The sequence below is a fragment of the Stylophora pistillata genome, chromosome 12, assembly GCF_964205215.1.
Source record: "Stylophora pistillata chromosome 12, jaStyPist1.2, whole genome shotgun sequence".
Taxonomy (NCBI): Eukaryota; Metazoa; Cnidaria; class Anthozoa; order Scleractinia; family Pocilloporidae; genus Stylophora; species Stylophora pistillata.
Window position 1 is genome coordinate 22,216,779 of NC_142530.1, and position 16,904 is coordinate 22,233,682.

The 16,904-nt window shown below is 36.6% G+C and overlaps 1 protein-coding gene across 4 annotated transcripts; it reads right to left on the reverse strand.

The window, feature by feature from the left end:
- Positions 1-1,386: 1,386 nt before the first annotated feature.
- On the reverse strand, positions 1,387-15,673 carry LOC111337068 (myeloid differentiation primary response protein MyD88). Of its 4 annotated transcripts, none has more exons than XM_088740634.1 (8): positions 15,490-15,673; positions 14,672-15,142; positions 10,863-10,975; positions 9,780-10,214; positions 8,316-8,363; positions 7,873-7,896; positions 6,737-7,003; positions 1,387-4,021 (listed from the first exon to the last, which is right to left on the reverse strand). In XM_088740634.1, exons 2-8 carry the CDS (start codon positions 14,716-14,718, stop codon positions 3,864-3,866), a joined length of 1,092 nt encoding a protein of 363 aa, XP_088596760.1. In that variant the 5' UTR covers positions 14,719-15,142; positions 15,490-15,673; the 3' UTR covers positions 1,387-3,863. The 4 variants fall into 4 exon arrangements, with proteins under 4 accessions (XP_088596760.1, XP_088596759.1, XP_088596762.1 ...); XM_088740633.1 differs by having other exon boundaries at positions 10,827-10,975; positions 15,490-15,672; XM_088740636.1 differs by lacking the exon at positions 14,672-15,142 and having other exon boundaries at positions 15,490-15,672.
- Positions 15,674-16,904: the final 1,231 nt, after the last annotated feature.

Below are 16,904 nucleotides of genomic sequence, written 5' to 3' on the forward strand. Positions count from 1 at the left end.
TTTTCATTATTATTTTTAAACGGTTGTTGTTGTTGTTGTCGTGTCTCATGTTTGGTGGGCTGATTTCAATTTTGACTCTCCCTTAACCTAGCCAGTTGCTGGAAGTTAAAAAAAAGTTTGTGGAATGATTTACCCTCAGGTACAGTAAGAACTGTAAACAAGTATGTCACACCCATATTTTTGCTGTGGTCTCTTGAATGTCGAAGCATGTAGAATCACCCCTATAATGCTTTGCAAACTTCTTTTTGGTTCAAAAACTTATTGACAGATTACCAACTGGCAGTAATTCTGTGCTGTTAAACCTTAAAACTCCCAAAAGTGTTAACGTGTAACTTCTCCCTATAACATCCAAACATTTTCCAGCAAACAGGTAATGGAAATACTTAGTTATCAGGTTAAAGTTGTAGGCATTATCTAACACCAAAATCTTGTAACTTATTTTCTAAGAAATGTGTGCCAGTTAGAAGGGAGAATAGACTAATACATCTGGGGAGTTCAATGGTTACGGTGCAATAGTCCAACACATCTTCAACACATCCCTAATAAATTGCTTTGCATTTTTCAGTCTACACACTTGCTGGGTGGTAATCCTGGAAAAATGGTCTCAAGAGCAGACTTTTAGGAGCCCCAACACTGGGTTTTTATCCATAAGCAAGGAATTCAAAAGAACTGTTCATTTAACATCAGTAGACATTCTTCTCAAAAGAAACTCATACTTCACTTGGAAGCTGCCTTTCTGTTAAAACAATGCTTAGCATCATATGCTTGATCTGTCTTGCATGCTGAATATTATGCCCATTTTCACTCTCAAAATTGACCAACATGTAGGTTCTCCCCATAATATGAACATATTACTCAGATATTGATGGAAGAAAACCTTATTAATGGTGTTTCCTTAATATAAAACCGATGCCTTTGTGTTTAGCAAGTAAAGGGGAAATTAAATAATAGGATATAATATGGCTTACCAAGACACCAAATTTTCAATACATTCAGAAAGGAGATTCCATTAAATTGTTTGATTTCCCTTTTGCTGCTCAACAAGTTGGGACTTTTTTGATGTTACCATAACGACTGTAGTCTTTTGAAAATAAGGCTTTGTAACAATAACCCCCAACCAGAGGAAAAGTTTGGTTGATCCCCATCTTTTGAAATCAAATAACAATCTGCTTGTTCAAATTCATCTCTCTACAAAGTCATTAAAAAACTGTGATGTAGCAGTACAGCCACTTTCATTTTTCAATAGTTAAATAAAATGAAAAAGCTTTCTGTCTTGAAATATCTTACATACACTTTATTGCACTAAATGGTCAACAGTTAGGTAAAATACATATCTTAAATTGAGGCATAAAAATTATGCTGCACATGAGGCAATAAACTGGATCATTGAAGATTAAAAGAAATATTTTAATACAAAATATTTATGTCATTTTTGGTATACAGTATATTCAAGAACTGAAGAATCATGTCACTGCATTCATCAGCAAAGACTGTTATAATTTTAGTAATTAAGATAGAGGAACTATGGTCTGTCATGAACAGGTTTGTATATAATAGTCTATTCTAAAAACTGGTAAGTTTCAAAGAACTGTTAAGAAAATTGTATTTCTCTGTCATTTCACGATCATATCATCCTAGCCTTGGTTGGTCAAAGACTGAGTGGCTTTTATCCACTTCATTAATTGCTAACCAGAGGATAAATATTTACAAAACATTACATGGTATCTGCTTAATAGCAATTCACTTAGTGGCTAAAGTTATGTAGCCTTGAAATGAGCGGGAACTGGCCTACAATATGTAAATTTCATAAATCATAAACTTTTAACAGTTTCTGCATGATAGAAAGGTAGTAAGTGGGTAAGTAAGGGGACCATTCCTCTCATAAATTCCAAACAATAAAGGATCCTGGGCAATAAATTGTGGCCATTAAACACTTTCAATAGTTGTCTGCTAACAAAAATTTCAGAAAATTCAAATTAATGGCTACTGGTATAAAAATAGTTAAAGAAAAAAAATGAATGAAACTAACTAAAGGGCAGAACTAAAATTTCAAAAAATCCAGACTGAATGCTCATTAAATATTTGTTTTCTATACATGTCTTACATCCTTGCTATCATACTCAGAAACCATAGCCTCTCAATAGATTTTGGGTATGCTTACTGCATTACTGATGTCCACATACATAAGCTGACAATAACACCACATTACTCAGATACTGGGCACGTTGGTTTTATTTTTTATCTCACACCTAACTGTTTAATTCATCTCAGTGGAATTGATATTCCTGATATAACTGTTTCTGGTTTTAGCTTTAACAAGTACCCCAGAGATTTTTAGGAATTTCATAACCTACCTATACTTTTGATTAGGCAACTCCCTCCTATCATTGAGTATAGAAAACTGCTTCAATTGCACTACAAAAGAGGATAGCACAGATGGCTTGCTAAGGTTAAATAAAAATCAATTGTAAAAATCTCCAGAAAAGACAAAAATAAACAATCTTTAAATACAAGACAAGAGGTACATGCAATTTTCCAAATGAAGTTCTCTTACTAGGAATATTTTTCTTTAACATTTAAAATAGTTACCCTAGACCAAGAGTAAAATATGCCCATCTCAACTTTGGATGTAATTTCAATTTATCAACAAAGTTGAAATGGTACATTGGCCACCGTTACGATTATAAAAGCTGACGAAAACATCAAAACCAGTCGCTAGACATTTCAATTTACCTAATCATTCTAAGCAACATATGGCAATCTGCAGTCTTTCCTTACACTTAGCTAGCACGGAAAGCCATAAAACTCTTGAACAAAAGCTCATCTTTCAAACCGGTAGTCTAAATCCCACGGTATCAATGAACGCTTTTCATTCCACTAATATATTCGTGTTTTTCTCGTTGCCATGTTCCCACCAATCACGTAGCTCCATTTTCTGCCTTTAAAAGCACACACAACCCACAATTCCTCTATTCGCTCCGATGAAGGGCTAACACTTGAAACGTCAGCTTTGAAACCAAGGGCTAACGCTTGAAACGTTCCTTGCACAGTGCTAAAAAAGGGGAAGGAACATTCGGAATAGAGGGTGGTTTTCAAGTACCTGAATTCACAGACACACACATTCAAACAGAGGGCAGCAAAGGGTTTATATGTAATGTGTGATTAAGCCCAAAATTAATAAGTAACCAGTGAATTTAACAGAAAGGCAAAGTAAGGAGACATTTCACTTAAATCTAATAAATTTGTGAGGCTGAAATACTGAGGTATGGTTGAGAGTATATGTGATGTGTGAATTTTCATAAAATTTATGCACAAAACAGGATCAGAAGCCGTCTTTGTTACCAATGAATACTCTCAAAATTGAATGCCTAGCAACAAAAGGCATCCACCCTTCAAGAGCCTTCAAGAAAAATAAATAAATAAATTGAGGAAAACCCAACATGTAAGAACAAAACCATGCAGGCAGATCTGATACAGGTGAATAATGAAATGCTACATCAGTGGGTATGCTGTCAACAATGCGGGCTCGAGTGTCTTAGGTTAAAATTTAGCGAAATTAGCAGAAAATAATAAGGGCTGACCTTTCAAACCGAGGAACTGTGTTTTCATTGAAGGCACTTTCCTATTTCCAAAGGTTTAAAGGAGAAAATTAATTTTTGAACATTTTTAGGGAGTGTACCAAATTTTTGGAGGTTGTTCTGTAAAGAAAAGTGGCAAGGAAAATGACGCCTTGAAGCAACAGAATAAGAAATCACCCATGCGAATGATTGAATATCTGTGTTTCCGCGGCAAAACCTGGCACATGCGTATACGTTATTCAGCTCTGTCGGCAGATCTAACATTCTGTACACAATTGCTTAAATTCAAATATTGCGTGTGAGAGTGTCACATAACAGATTCCAGAAGTGTTTTTCATCCTGCCTGAGGTAATCAAGGTAGGTGATGTGAGAAAGGGTACGTGGAATATTGCATCTATATTCCTCATCAATGAGCACTGGTATAATTCGCTTCTCTTTAGCACCTGTGAAACAAAACAGATGAAACGTTTTCACAACTAGACCAGAGATTTAGAAAACCAGACCAAGATTATTGTAGTTTTCAAAGGTATGACCTGGCTAAAAGAATCTGAGTTGCCAAGGTTTCTCTAACAATTTGGTGGTCTCTGATATTTTAATATTCATAAGCAAAGGGAAGTACTAAAAGAATCTCACTCCTATCTTGCTCAAGAATATTGACATGTTTAAACAGTACATACAAAAACCCTTCCTTTACATTTGCCTACTAGCCTATCCACTAAACTTCACTTAAGTCTGGCAGTTTACTGCTATTTTCTAGTATGACAACCCTACTCAATTTACATAGACTGGAGAATGGCAAATATTCTGCTGAATATAATTTGTGTATATAGAAGGACTTTCAGATAAAAATAAGAGAGAAAAACCCAAAACTAAAGTAATCAGAGCAGCCAATTGATACCACAGTAGATTTCAGAGTCGTTAAATGAAGACTGTAACTCCAATCATGTGCATTTGATGTCAACATCCAGGAAATCAACCATGTGCTTGTTGAAAAAGAACTAGTTGTGTTTGTACTGGCACATTTTGTTACCTAATATTGTTGTTGTTGTTGTTGGACACTCTAGACTCAAAACAGTCAGTAAGTTTTATTGTATTTCATGTACATTGTAATTTCCCTCCCTAAGGTGTAATTTCTGTTTGTAGAAATCCTGCCTTACTGTCAAATTTGTATGTTTACTCAGTTCAACTATGGAAACATTTGTGGATTCTCATTTATTTAACAATTTGCCAAAGGCAGGTAAATTTGCAATAGGACAAGGTTGAAATCCCAGTAAATAAACAGTTTGAGTTTTCACTTTTGAGTGTATTCTTATGTGTTTCTGTGAAATGCATAACAAAGACCTTAAACAATGGGTACATCCAAACTGTCCCAGTACTAAAACTCAAAGAAAGGAAAGTTAGAATTATATCTAGATTTTCATCTGACCAGCCCAAAAATGGAAAGAGTTTCATCATCATATGAATCACAGAGTTTCACATCCCAGATCTCCATATCAAGTGCATTTTCCCTGAATTCTAAGAAAACCAAGGCCATTCTTATCTCAACTCCACAGATGGCTCATGTACATTCTCTTGGAAATCCAGAGTTGGGATTAGAAGTCTCTGGTACACCAGTGGAACATATAAATGTTACAAAACTCCTAGGGGTACACATTGACTCGAATCTTAAATGAGAATTTCATATCAGTTCTATTCTTAAATCTTGTTATGCAACTCTGAGAACCTTAAGAAATATAAGGAACTTTACCAATTTTAAACTACGGAAACAATTGGTAGAAACATTAATTCTGTCTAAAATAAGATATTGTGACACTGTTTTTATCCACTACCAAAGTTCCTCTCAGCTAGACTACAAAGGCGCCAGTTCGCTATGGCTAGTTGCTTTGCGGTCAAATTGCCTACGACCAAACTCGCCTACGAACAAACTTGCCTACAACTGTTCAGCTCGTCTAAGTAGGTGACTTCGCCTCCTCATGCAGGCGAATTCACTCAAGTAATGCATGCCTTTAAAGTGGAACATGCTTGCAATTATAGCATGTTTTCTTGGTCATGTTAACATCATCTTAGCATTCTTTATAATGTTCGTAAATTTCGTCAATAGTTCACTTAGATAAGTTAACTTACGAGTGAATTGCCAGGTTTGTTGAGTGTTAAAGTCATAATCACATGAAGTACCTAAAACAATATCCTATTGAAGTTGAAAAAGTCTCACCTTCTTTGCTCAGTGCCGCACAAGTGAAATAAACATCTATGTTTATTTTTATGTTTATTATTTTATTTTTGAGTTCAAACTCGATTGTGAACTCACCTAATTTAGTAAACAAACTCGCCTACATGGGAGGGTTCACCTTTAGTCGTAGGCAAATTGAGCAGTTACCAGCTAGTTTCGTACTTGTAAATATGTAAACAGTACATCTACCATTTTGGATCTTGGCTGGCTACTTATCCTGGAGCTAAGGGACTACTCACTACTAAAGAGTATTTTTAAAGCACTGTATTCTGATAACTGGCCCTCCCATTTAAAATTGCAAGTTGTTAAAACCGTTAGGCATCTCCACTCCAGTGTTGCCCCAAGGCTTTATGTTCCATCTGTACAAGGCACCTTTCAGCATACAGCAGCCATGATTTTTTATGAATTGCCAGCAAATATAAGGAATTGCACAGATTTTAAAGAACACTGCAGGCTCTGCAAGGTATTCTTAAAAGCATGCGCTTTGTCTTCCTTGTAAAGACAAAGAAACAACCAACCACCACCACCAACCAATACATTCTACATATTTACTTTCATGTACAGTTTTAATTACAATTTAGTTAGTCATTATAATTTAGTTTTAATATTAAATATTAGTATCGTAGGGCTTCACAAATGAAGAGCCACACCTTTTATGTGGATAAACTGTGAATATACTGTTATTATTAATTATTTACCAAAATATATTTTTTTGTTACTCTCAGCCATGAGAATTTTGTGTTAAATCAAATGATATACCCTAGTTGATATTGATCTTCCTTCTCATGACCAATCTGTTTTTAAATGCACTGACCTTGAAGGGAAAAAATTCCTTTCTGGTCATCCATAGATGCAAAGGGTTTACACCTTTATGGTGTTGTTTGCTTAAACTATCAAAAATATTTTACCAAATCAATCTTTTACTAACCTGGTGCAAGACTTGTGGCAATTTGTGCCTGGTATATGGCTCCTTGACTACTGTCATAATTCTTTGACAGGATCACAATGAACTTTTTACATCTTTGCTCAATTGCCAAAGCGGTTGTTTCAAGATGAGAACCAACTGGTAAAAAGTCCCGCACAGGCAAACACAGGTGTAGATTACGATTTTTATTTTCCATTTTCTTGACAAGGTTGTCAACAAAAGCTTTGTCTTCCTCAGCAAAGCACACAAATGCATGATAAGACTTCCGAACTATGAAAATACAAAACACCACATTATTACCTAGCTGCAACTAAACTGGAATGATGCATGGAAATTAAGCTACTAAGTGACTTATATTGCCTCTTCAAATTCTCCATGTGTTTCACAAAGAAATACAAAACAATATGAAATGGGAATCTAGCACTACATCACAGGAGGCTTTGGGCTTTTTTTTTTCCATGCATGTGTCTTGCTTGTTGCATTAACAGGGAAGAATTCAGACCAGCAAGGATTGAGTAACATCAACTTATGTGAGGATCACACTGGTTACGCACCTTGAAGATGATAACATCTACACTGCAACATTTCACAAGCCGAGATAATTACAAAAATTCACAACTTTATATGTAGTCTCTATTTGTGGGTAGTGCATCATTATGCTAAGTGTCGTGTCATGTCTGATTACAATAAAATACAATCTCTTCCATAAATTTTTTTGTTTACAAAACATAATAAAAGAAATTGCACTATGTTCAAAGATATGTCACAAAGATCATTGTGTTATTGTTGATGGAAACTGTACGTTACATTTATTAATCTTAAACATAAGTGATTTCCTTTATCTAATACATAACCAAACCGCATGTATGCAGCACGTGTCTTATCGCCCCATATATGGTGCTGTTCCACGTGCTTACAAGGAGACGTGGTGTGTTTTCGTGAGAGTTGTGAGAGGGAGTTAACTGGAGTGTAAGAGCAAAATCGAACCAAGAAAATAAATCGTGAGTACGCTAGCTTTTGCACGTTTTCAACATTGTTACTAATTTTAGTATGGTACTCTGTCCTCAATTTTTAATTTTGTACCATAAACATAAAATTTCTTGCCTCTGACACTACACAACAATAATCTTTAAATTTACCTGTCCTTTGTACAACATTGTTATCTACAAAACAAGACAAGAGACAAAAATGTAGTCTGCCAAGAACATATCAAAGTTTTCACTGATGACTTTACTGATACGAATCAATAAAATGCTCTTTGCCATTGTATGTAAGTGTAGAATATCACAAATTCAAGCCTTGGGAGGCAATGGATTATGCACACTAATCATGCAACAGTGGCTCTTGACTTAGGTAAAATGACATCATCTACTAAAAAATCACCCTAAAACTTATTTGCATAAAAAGTGTCATAAACCCCTGCTACTTTCTGCACGTTTACATATAGGGATTTCCTGAGATTTCATCAGTTTGGGAATACTTTCTTTTACAACACAATGTACTTCCCCATCTTGAAAGCAAGGCTTGGGGTGAAATCCCAACATAACACGCATAAAGCCTATTTATTGAAATAGATACATACTGGTCCTCTGCTCTCTTTCTTTTACCTCCCTTGGAAAAGGTGTTGAATCTGAAAATACAGGAGTGAGCTGAATCAAAAACAGTGGATAGATGATCAGAAAAGTGATTCTTTTGTAAAAAGGAAACCAACTGATAAAATAATTAGACATGCAATTTTTTTTTGGTAGCTTAACTCTGGCATTTTACTTTTTCTCTCAAGAACAAGAGCCAAAAATTTGCTTTCTTTAGCAAAGAGTTACCAAACAGTCTATGATCCGTCTGCTCTACTGCAACACAAATTCAGTACGTGCTGCTACAGAAACATGCCCTATAGCAAAGACGAGCAAACTTTTTCTAGAAAAATTTCACTCACAATTTGAAATTTGAATGTCAATTACATGACTGCAGGACAAGATTTAATAATAAACAGGATTATCCCTGACCATAGTCCTTTACTATCCAACTGCACAATGTAGAGTACAAATAACATGTGAATCGAGTACATATATCACACCATATTTGTAATTCAGAAAACTGTAAACAAACATTGGTGAAATTCGCCCACACTGAAATAACAATTTGGTGTGTTGGATAATAATTAAATCTCTTATCAAACATTTTGCTTTGTAGTATCGCTGAGTATTTTTACTCGCTGTTTATATTTTGACTTGCCCTTCAGGCTCATCAAAAAATGGCACAACTCGTAAAAATACTTAGCGATACTATATAACAAAATATTTAATAAGATATATGTATTTTACATTGTAAATAATCATTTTAGCATTTTAAAATCATGCACAGATGTTACCTCTTGAACATATTTTCCCTTAGTTATATTACATTTTTTAATTAATAAATGACTAACAGACTACCATGAGGATAAATTCAGCAGTAGTTGGAGATGTAATAAGTTTTGGTGATGCTCATTCACACTTGCAATTTCCCGTGATAAGTCAAGTAATCACAGGGCAAACAGAAGGTGAAATAAAGACTAGAAATTTCCAACCATTTGGAACCAACAGCAAATTCAATCCACACGTGATGCCAGGTAAGGGAATCGAACCCAGCCACAGTGATTATCACTATTTATTATTTTATTATTAGACCTTTAAACTTCATAAGTTGTACTGACATCTACTTAATTATTATAATTAATCTAATTATCATTAATCTAATCTTCACGTTTTACAAGATATCAACATCAATTGGTTGTCAAGCAAACTTTCATGTTCATGAAGACCATTCACACCTGCAAATAGCAGGAGCTAGTCGAGGCAGGCGGGAATTAAAGGTATAGCAGTAGTGATAAATTACAAGCAAATAATAATAAGTGATGGGAGGTGAGTGCTCTCTACCATAACATCGCCATCCCCAGCATAGTGTATGCTGTTTAATATCTAACATTTAATGGGTTGCAATTGCATCAAAAGCAAATGATGTCCTCCATAACAATTTCATTCCCTTTTTAAAAAAGAGATTATCCTACCTATGTATGGCTGAAGGTCCTGTACCACATCTGGTCTGTCTATTTGTTGTAAAAGTGATAACAGTTCAGCAATTGTTCTCCCCTCTTTATCATATTTTGTCATCAATTCTTTCACAGGTTCACGTAAACTTTCAAGATACTTAATCTCTTCATTCGTGTATCCCATTTTAGCAGCCAACAGCCGGTAGTCATTTCCTAGTGCACATGAAGGTCGCAATAGAATGACCAGCTTTTCATGACCTTGTGTACATAAATCTTTAAGGAGCTTTTCCTCAGAGGCTGGGGGTGAAACATCACCACCTTCATGATCCCCATCTAAAGGAAGAGCTACAGTACCAGAGAGTGGAATGTCAGAGGGAAGACCATTACTGCTGTTCGGCATTGTATCATCATCTGAGGAAACATCATCACCTCTTTCAGGTAGAACATCAATATCTGCAGGTAACATGAAATAATCTGATTGTGGAACTTCATAGGTGAGCAGAGCAGTGTTCACTGCAGACAAACACACCTAAAATGCTTTCCGGCTTGGAAGCTACAGTAACTAAACTGTTCAATAAACTGATGGGAAATACTAAGAGTACACAGAACTTTGGACTACAAGTAATCATTTGTCTCAAACTTGGAGACATTTGAGTTCGAGTGATCAATCACAGGTACTGATAAATAACCTTGATAGCTACAAAATCTCTGTAAACTTGTATGTAAATTGATGCAACGTACAAAGAGTGCAAAGAACCTTGATGACCAATTGCCTAATTCAAAATCTGGACCCAACTGTTAAAAGGATGGATAAATCCCTATCTGGAAAATAAGTTTCAACAAAACATACTACACTGTCCACTGGATAGAATCATCCACCCTTAAAACAAATGGGACCTGGTGAACACTATATCAAGTTTGAGAGATGAATTGTACAGTAGGTACTCCTAAATAATACAACCTATGAGTGAAGCAGACAGACAAAGCACATTTCTCCAGAAATATAGGGACTACAAAGAATGATATTTCAATATGACTTCAACAACTATTTAGAAGTTCACTAACCTAAAACACTGAAACCAACTGTGGGGCCTGCCTCACCTGATACCTTACTCTTGCTTCTCTTTTCATCCGATTGTCGTCCTCGCGTGAAAAATTTCTTTACCACAACTTTGATTCTTTTACACCGACGCTTTGCCTTGGTCTGTTCCATTCTAAAATTTTAAAATGTGAAACATTGAAGGTGCAATACAAGGGGTGTAATTTGGGAGGGGTCTGGATGCCTGATTCTACATTTGTCACTTATCATCCATGATTTCTTTTACTCTTGAATGACTAGAAAAGAGCATCTCAAGATATATAGGAGCTTTAATGCATCTATATGGCTATTTTGTGGACCTGTTCCTAATTGTTCATTCAAAAAAAGGTCAGTTAAGACACGGCAGAAACCATTTTGGATCCTATGATATATTTAACAAATGGTAAACACCACAGCGTACACTATTGAGTTGTGGATGCACGCGGGAGGTTGCTAAGCACGAAACAAGCATAAGAGTTGCTCGAGGCGATAGCCGAGAGTGACTCTAGCTTCTTGAGTGCTTAGCAAACCTCCCAAGTGCATCCATACCTCAATAGTGTACGCTGTGGTGTTTACCATTTGTTTTATAACAGAACATTGATACATTGTAGTTAAAGAGTTCCCTTTTATTTAACAAATCTTACGCGACCAGAAAAAAACAAGCGCGCGCCGAAAAATAGTCTTTGTATTTGCTCACGTGAGCAGCGTACACCCATGGGCAAGTGGGGGATGCTAAATTGATCAATCAGAGCACGTGCTTTACTTTGGTTATGTTATAAAATAACATGGTTGCAATTATTTTCATCAAACTACAGTCCCTTTGTTCATGAGCCCCAAGGGAATTATCAGAGCAACTACCAAGGGCTTACCCTTGAAACATCAGCTTTTGCACTTTTTACAGTGGCCAATTGACATCATCAACTCAGTTGATAAAACCAAATAGCCCTTTTTACAGTTACCGGCGCCATATTGGATGTGTAACCGCGCAAACATGATAGCGAGGTTAGTGTTGAGTCGCGTTGCGAGTTCTAGTGAGAGTTTAGTGAAATGTGGTGGTGCTCTGTCCTTTTCATCGAGATATTTCGACAATGAACGATACTTTCCCTACGCAGGATATTCCTCCTTCTTCTTCGAAAAGAAGAGGAAGACACTGCCGCTTTTTGGTTGTGCTAATAGCTATTATGACACAACAGGCAATCCAACAGGTCTGCATTTCTTCTCGTTTCCGAATGACTTCCAGCAGTGAATCAGATGGTGCAATCTCCTGAATCACCAGCATGCAAAGGACGGATTCTTCATCACAAAATCAACTTCTTTGTGCTCAGAACATTTCAAAAAAGAAGACATGCGAAAAAACGTGGGCAGGTCGCGGGAAATTGGTGAAAGGTTTATAATGTTTGTACGGTTGTTTTGTTGCTTGGATACCAAAAGAAAATGGAGCTTTGATTTTCGGTATTGTAGTGTTTATGCTGGGATTTTTTTCTCCTTAGTAAAAAGGTGACATTTATATTTCTTTGTGCACTGTGGTCTTATACGATATCTGTGAACTGAATGTAAAATTATAAAATTATAATGTAAAATTAAAATGTAAAATTAAAAATTTAATAAAATCATGAGTTTATTATTATATATATGGGCAGAACCATCTCGATTAAACTAGTCAGTACCGAAAAAAACACGGAAAATGCCTGCTTAAAGGGTCCCAGTAGCAACTGTGACAACTCAAGAAGAGTCATTTGAAGTTGAACATGAATTATTTCCCCGAGAAGTTGAAGCAGCTGTGTCAACTGTCAATGCTGCTTCATCTTCACCAGCCCTGCAACAATCAGATGTTCTTAAGCTGCAACGGGAAATAGAGCCACTGCAAGTACAATTAGCTGACTTGAAAGAAAAACTAAGTGAAGTTGGAAATGAGGGGGATATTTATTGGCATGCCAATTTTCAATTGACAAAATTAAAGATGAGTCTGCGGTTCTATTTTATACTGGATTCCCAAACTATGGAGCACTCATAAGCTTCTATAATTTTATTGACCCAGTGCTGGCAAAGATGCAGTACTGGAAAGGAGAGAAATTGTTGAAAGAGAGTCAGCCATACCAAACAGATGATAACAGAAGTAAGCTGGGGCCTTCAAGAAATTGTCATTCTTGGATGAATTTTTGCTCATACTTATGAGACTAAAGGCTGGGTTATTTGTACAAGATCTTGCTGATAGATTTGGGATCAGCAAGAGCCTGGTGTCCAGAATCTGCATTACATGGATTAATCTTAACTATGTGGAACTGAAAGAACCTTTCCCATTTCCAGCACAAGAACTTGTTCACAAAAATATGCTGCAAGAGTTTGCTCAATATGCAACAACTAGGATTATTTTAGACTGTACAGAACTGTTTATTTTTTCTCCTGTGAATAATAATGTTAATTATTGTCAATAGGCTCTTCGAAATGTTATGTTTGAAGAATAGAATTTTGAAGCTCCTTCCCATAAAGACATAATTTAACTCGCGTTTTATTGTCATGCCAATCACTTCCCTTATTTACACAATGTACAATGGTACCTTATCTTGATTTTACAAGCCCAACATCATCTTTTTTTCCCTGAGTACTAACAACATTAATATTAATATTTCTTAATGTAAGGAAAGATTACACCTAAATCAATTTGAGCATTAAATTTAAGCTGGTGAAGGTGAAGCAGCATTGACAGTTGACACAGGTGCTTTAACTTCTTGGTGAAATAATTCCTGTTCAACTTCAAATGACTCTCCATGAGTTGTCACAGTTGCTACCGGGACCCATTTTCCATAGTTTTTTCGGTACTGACCAGTTAAATCGAGATGGTTCTGCCCATATATATAATAATTAAACTCATCATTTTATAAATTTATAATTTTACATTTTAATTGTACATTACAATTTTAAAATTTTACATTCAGTTCACAGATATCGTATAAGACCACAGTACACAAAGAAATATAAATATCACCATTTTAATAAGGAGAAAAAAATCCCCCCCCCCCCAGAAAAAAACAAAAATCCCAACATAAACACTTCAATACCGAAAATCAAAGCAGGCATTTTCTTTCGGTATCCAAGCACCAAAACAACCGTACAAACATTATAAACCTTTCACCAATTTCCAGCGACCTGCCCACGTTTTTTCGCATGTCTTCTTTTTTGAAATGTTCTGAGCACAAAAAAATTGATTTTGTGATGAAGAATCCGTCCTTTCCATGCTGGCGATTCAGGAGATTGCAGCATCTGATTCACTGCTGGAAGTCATTCGGAAACTAGAAGAAATGCAGACCTGTTGGATTGCCTGCTGTGTCATAATAGCTATTAGCACAACCAAAAAGCGGCACAGTGTCTTCCTCTTCCTTTCGAAGAAGAAGGAGGAATATCCTGCATAGGGAAAGTATCGTTCATTGTTGAAATATCTCGATGAAAAGGACAGAGCACCACCACATTTCACTAAACTCTCACTAGAACTCGCAACGCGACTCAACACTAACCTCGCTATATCGAAATATCTCGATGAAAAGGACAGAGCACCACCACATTTCACTAAACTCTCACTAGAACTTGCAACGCGACTCAACACTAACCTCGCTATCATGTTTGTGCGGTTACACATTCAATATGGCGCCGGGAACTGTAAAAAGGACTATTACCTTGTTAAACACCCACCCACACAGCACCAAAGTTTCGTTAGAAACTTGCTCCCTTTATTAATTAGTAATCAGTTTGTATTCACAGCGAATGGGACATTTAATATCACACTCATTATCAACTAGTCTTTAGGAAATTTTAAAAAAGCCATATCTGAATAAACCTGACAATAAAACTTGAATCTGGAGTAAAAATTATGGCTGACTCCATAGTAACAAACAAACGGCTATTCAAAGCATGCTTAATTCCTGTTGACTGTCGGCTTTCGACCTTCCCAGTAACGTTGAAATTCAGTTGTACAAGATGAAATTAAGTACTGTTTAACATTAACACACACTGAAGTAGAAGCTGGTTAAAATCTAAGCCTTCAAGATGATAATTGTTGCTACAGAGTCTAACATAATTCTAAAACTTTACATAACAAGGTTAATTATATTAGACGACATCTCCGACTGGCACTGTTATTTGGCCGAACAACGCAGAAAACATTTAGGTTTCGAAAACCATGCACTGTCCACTGAACTTTCTCCTCAATAAAACATTCAAGCGTTTACTCCAGAAAAGTCTTTGCTGAAGTCGTAACCCAAACTGTTCGTTCCTGTTTCGAAGTTTTGAATTCATGTTGTAAGCTTCACTGCGACAAGCAAAAAGACAGGCAGTTTGAAAACCAGACATAATAAATCTCTATTGTTTCCAATATGTAAGCTAAATCTGAGTCATAAATGGTGTTTTGATACAAAATGCTACTCTTTCATGGGTTTTTGGCCGCGTTTACTAAGAGAGGATGTTTCTAAAACAACCAAACTTCCGTTCATCCGAGAACTCAGTCCTCAAGAGCAGACAGCGCAAAACAGTAATGAATTAAAACAAGGATGAAAGGCGAGGAAACAACATGGCCGTCTTAAACGCTTTTACCTATCTAGTGAGATTGTTTAGCAGTCTGAGAGAGTTCTTTCACTGTATTACGGCATACTGACTTACCTGAAGGCGGTGGATGCCGCAAACCAAAAGAACTTTGGCACTACACCGTGCAGAGTTCTACAAAACACATGTGAGTAAACATTCTAAACATCATGACTTTCTCGTCACGTGTTAACCGCAATTGCGTCAAAGAGGAAATCGCCAACTTCCTTCTTCGGCATTGGATAACACATCCTCGGAGACCCAGGGGCTGTGAGTCCATTTCAAGTTAAGGGCAGAAGAGCCCCTGGGGACACTGTCTTACAAGACTAGTTCCAAACGGTCGCAGTCGTTCTGGCATCTGATTGGTGCCAGAAAATCTTTGTGTTTTTCTGCCCAATCAGAGTGAAGTGTCGTTTGGAGTCCTTTCGTGTGTTTTAACACGCACATATTCAACAAGCTCTGTCGCTCGCTATGTTTGTTTGGGCCGTGCGACGAAGCTTTGCTCGAGGTGAAAAGTTTCAGTCTCAGCACACAATGTAAGAGAAATCGATCAGATTGTCGGCGAAATCTTACCGGAAATTGTACTGAATACTTTCGTAGGTATCACAAGAGAACGAGTTTAAAAGTTTGCGAGGTTCGTATAAAACATAATGGTTGCAAGCATTGATATGTCGCTTTAAACGTTAGATGAGATATAAGCCTAAATTTTTCAAGATTTTTTTTGTATAATTTGCTGTCACTGAAACTTTTCCAATCCCGTGAAGCTATTTCGTCGCACGGGCCACGCAGGTATGTCGAGCAACTGGCGCTTACGCAACTTTTTGTGCACGCCCGGCCAAAATCTAATCTAATCTTCTCTTGAAAAATTAAAGAGAAAAGCTAAACGTGGAAACTTTTGTTTATTAGATGTGGGTAGATAACCCTGTACTAAGCTGACATTTACAAAAAAGCAAGCCCGCCCTTTCCATCCAATATTTCTTGGTCTTTGGTTTTGTTTTCCCCAATGAAAGCAGTATCGATTCCCAATGATCAAAGGTAATTAACTTGGTCTTCAACAATCGACAAAAGAGGTGAAATGACAATGACCAAGGGACTAGAAGAGAATCCGTGGCCTTTCGAGCTCAAGAATTTGAACACTCAACGCAGCAGTTGAAAGATTAAACTTTCTCCAAACCCCTTCGGTAACTGTCCGGAAAACATATCTCCTTTCCACGATGTTCTCGATGATTAGTTTTTACTCAGATTTTAACTAGCTAACCGGAAACACAGCTAAGCTTTCTTTAAGCGCTTGCTGGAGGTCGTCCACGTAATTAACGTTCTCTGCAACTTTGGCCATATCGTAAAGACTTTACCACAAAGCAACGATTAGAATTTGGCGCGCACAGAAAGCTACGTAAGCGTAAGCGCCAGTTGCTTGACATACCTGCGTGGCCCGTGCGACAAAATAACTTCACGGGATTGGAAAAGTTTCAGTCACAACAAATTGTACATAA

What these genes read in the sequence shown, in the direction of transcription:
- LOC111337068 (XM_088740633.1), bottom strand. Translation starts at nt 14,718, where the DNA reads ATGGAGTCAGCCATAATTTTTACTCCAGATTCAAGTTTTATTGTCAG. An exon ending in CAATGTTGTACAAAGGACAG is followed by an intron (nt 7,004 to 7,872) that starts GTAAATTTAAAG and finishes GTATTTTCATAG; the next exon opens with TTCGGAAGTCTTATCATGCA. An exon ending in TGCCACAAGTCTTGCACCAG is followed by an intron (nt 4,022 to 6,736) that starts GTTAGTAAAAGA and finishes TTTGTTTCACAG; the next exon opens with GTGCTAAAGAGAAGCGAATT.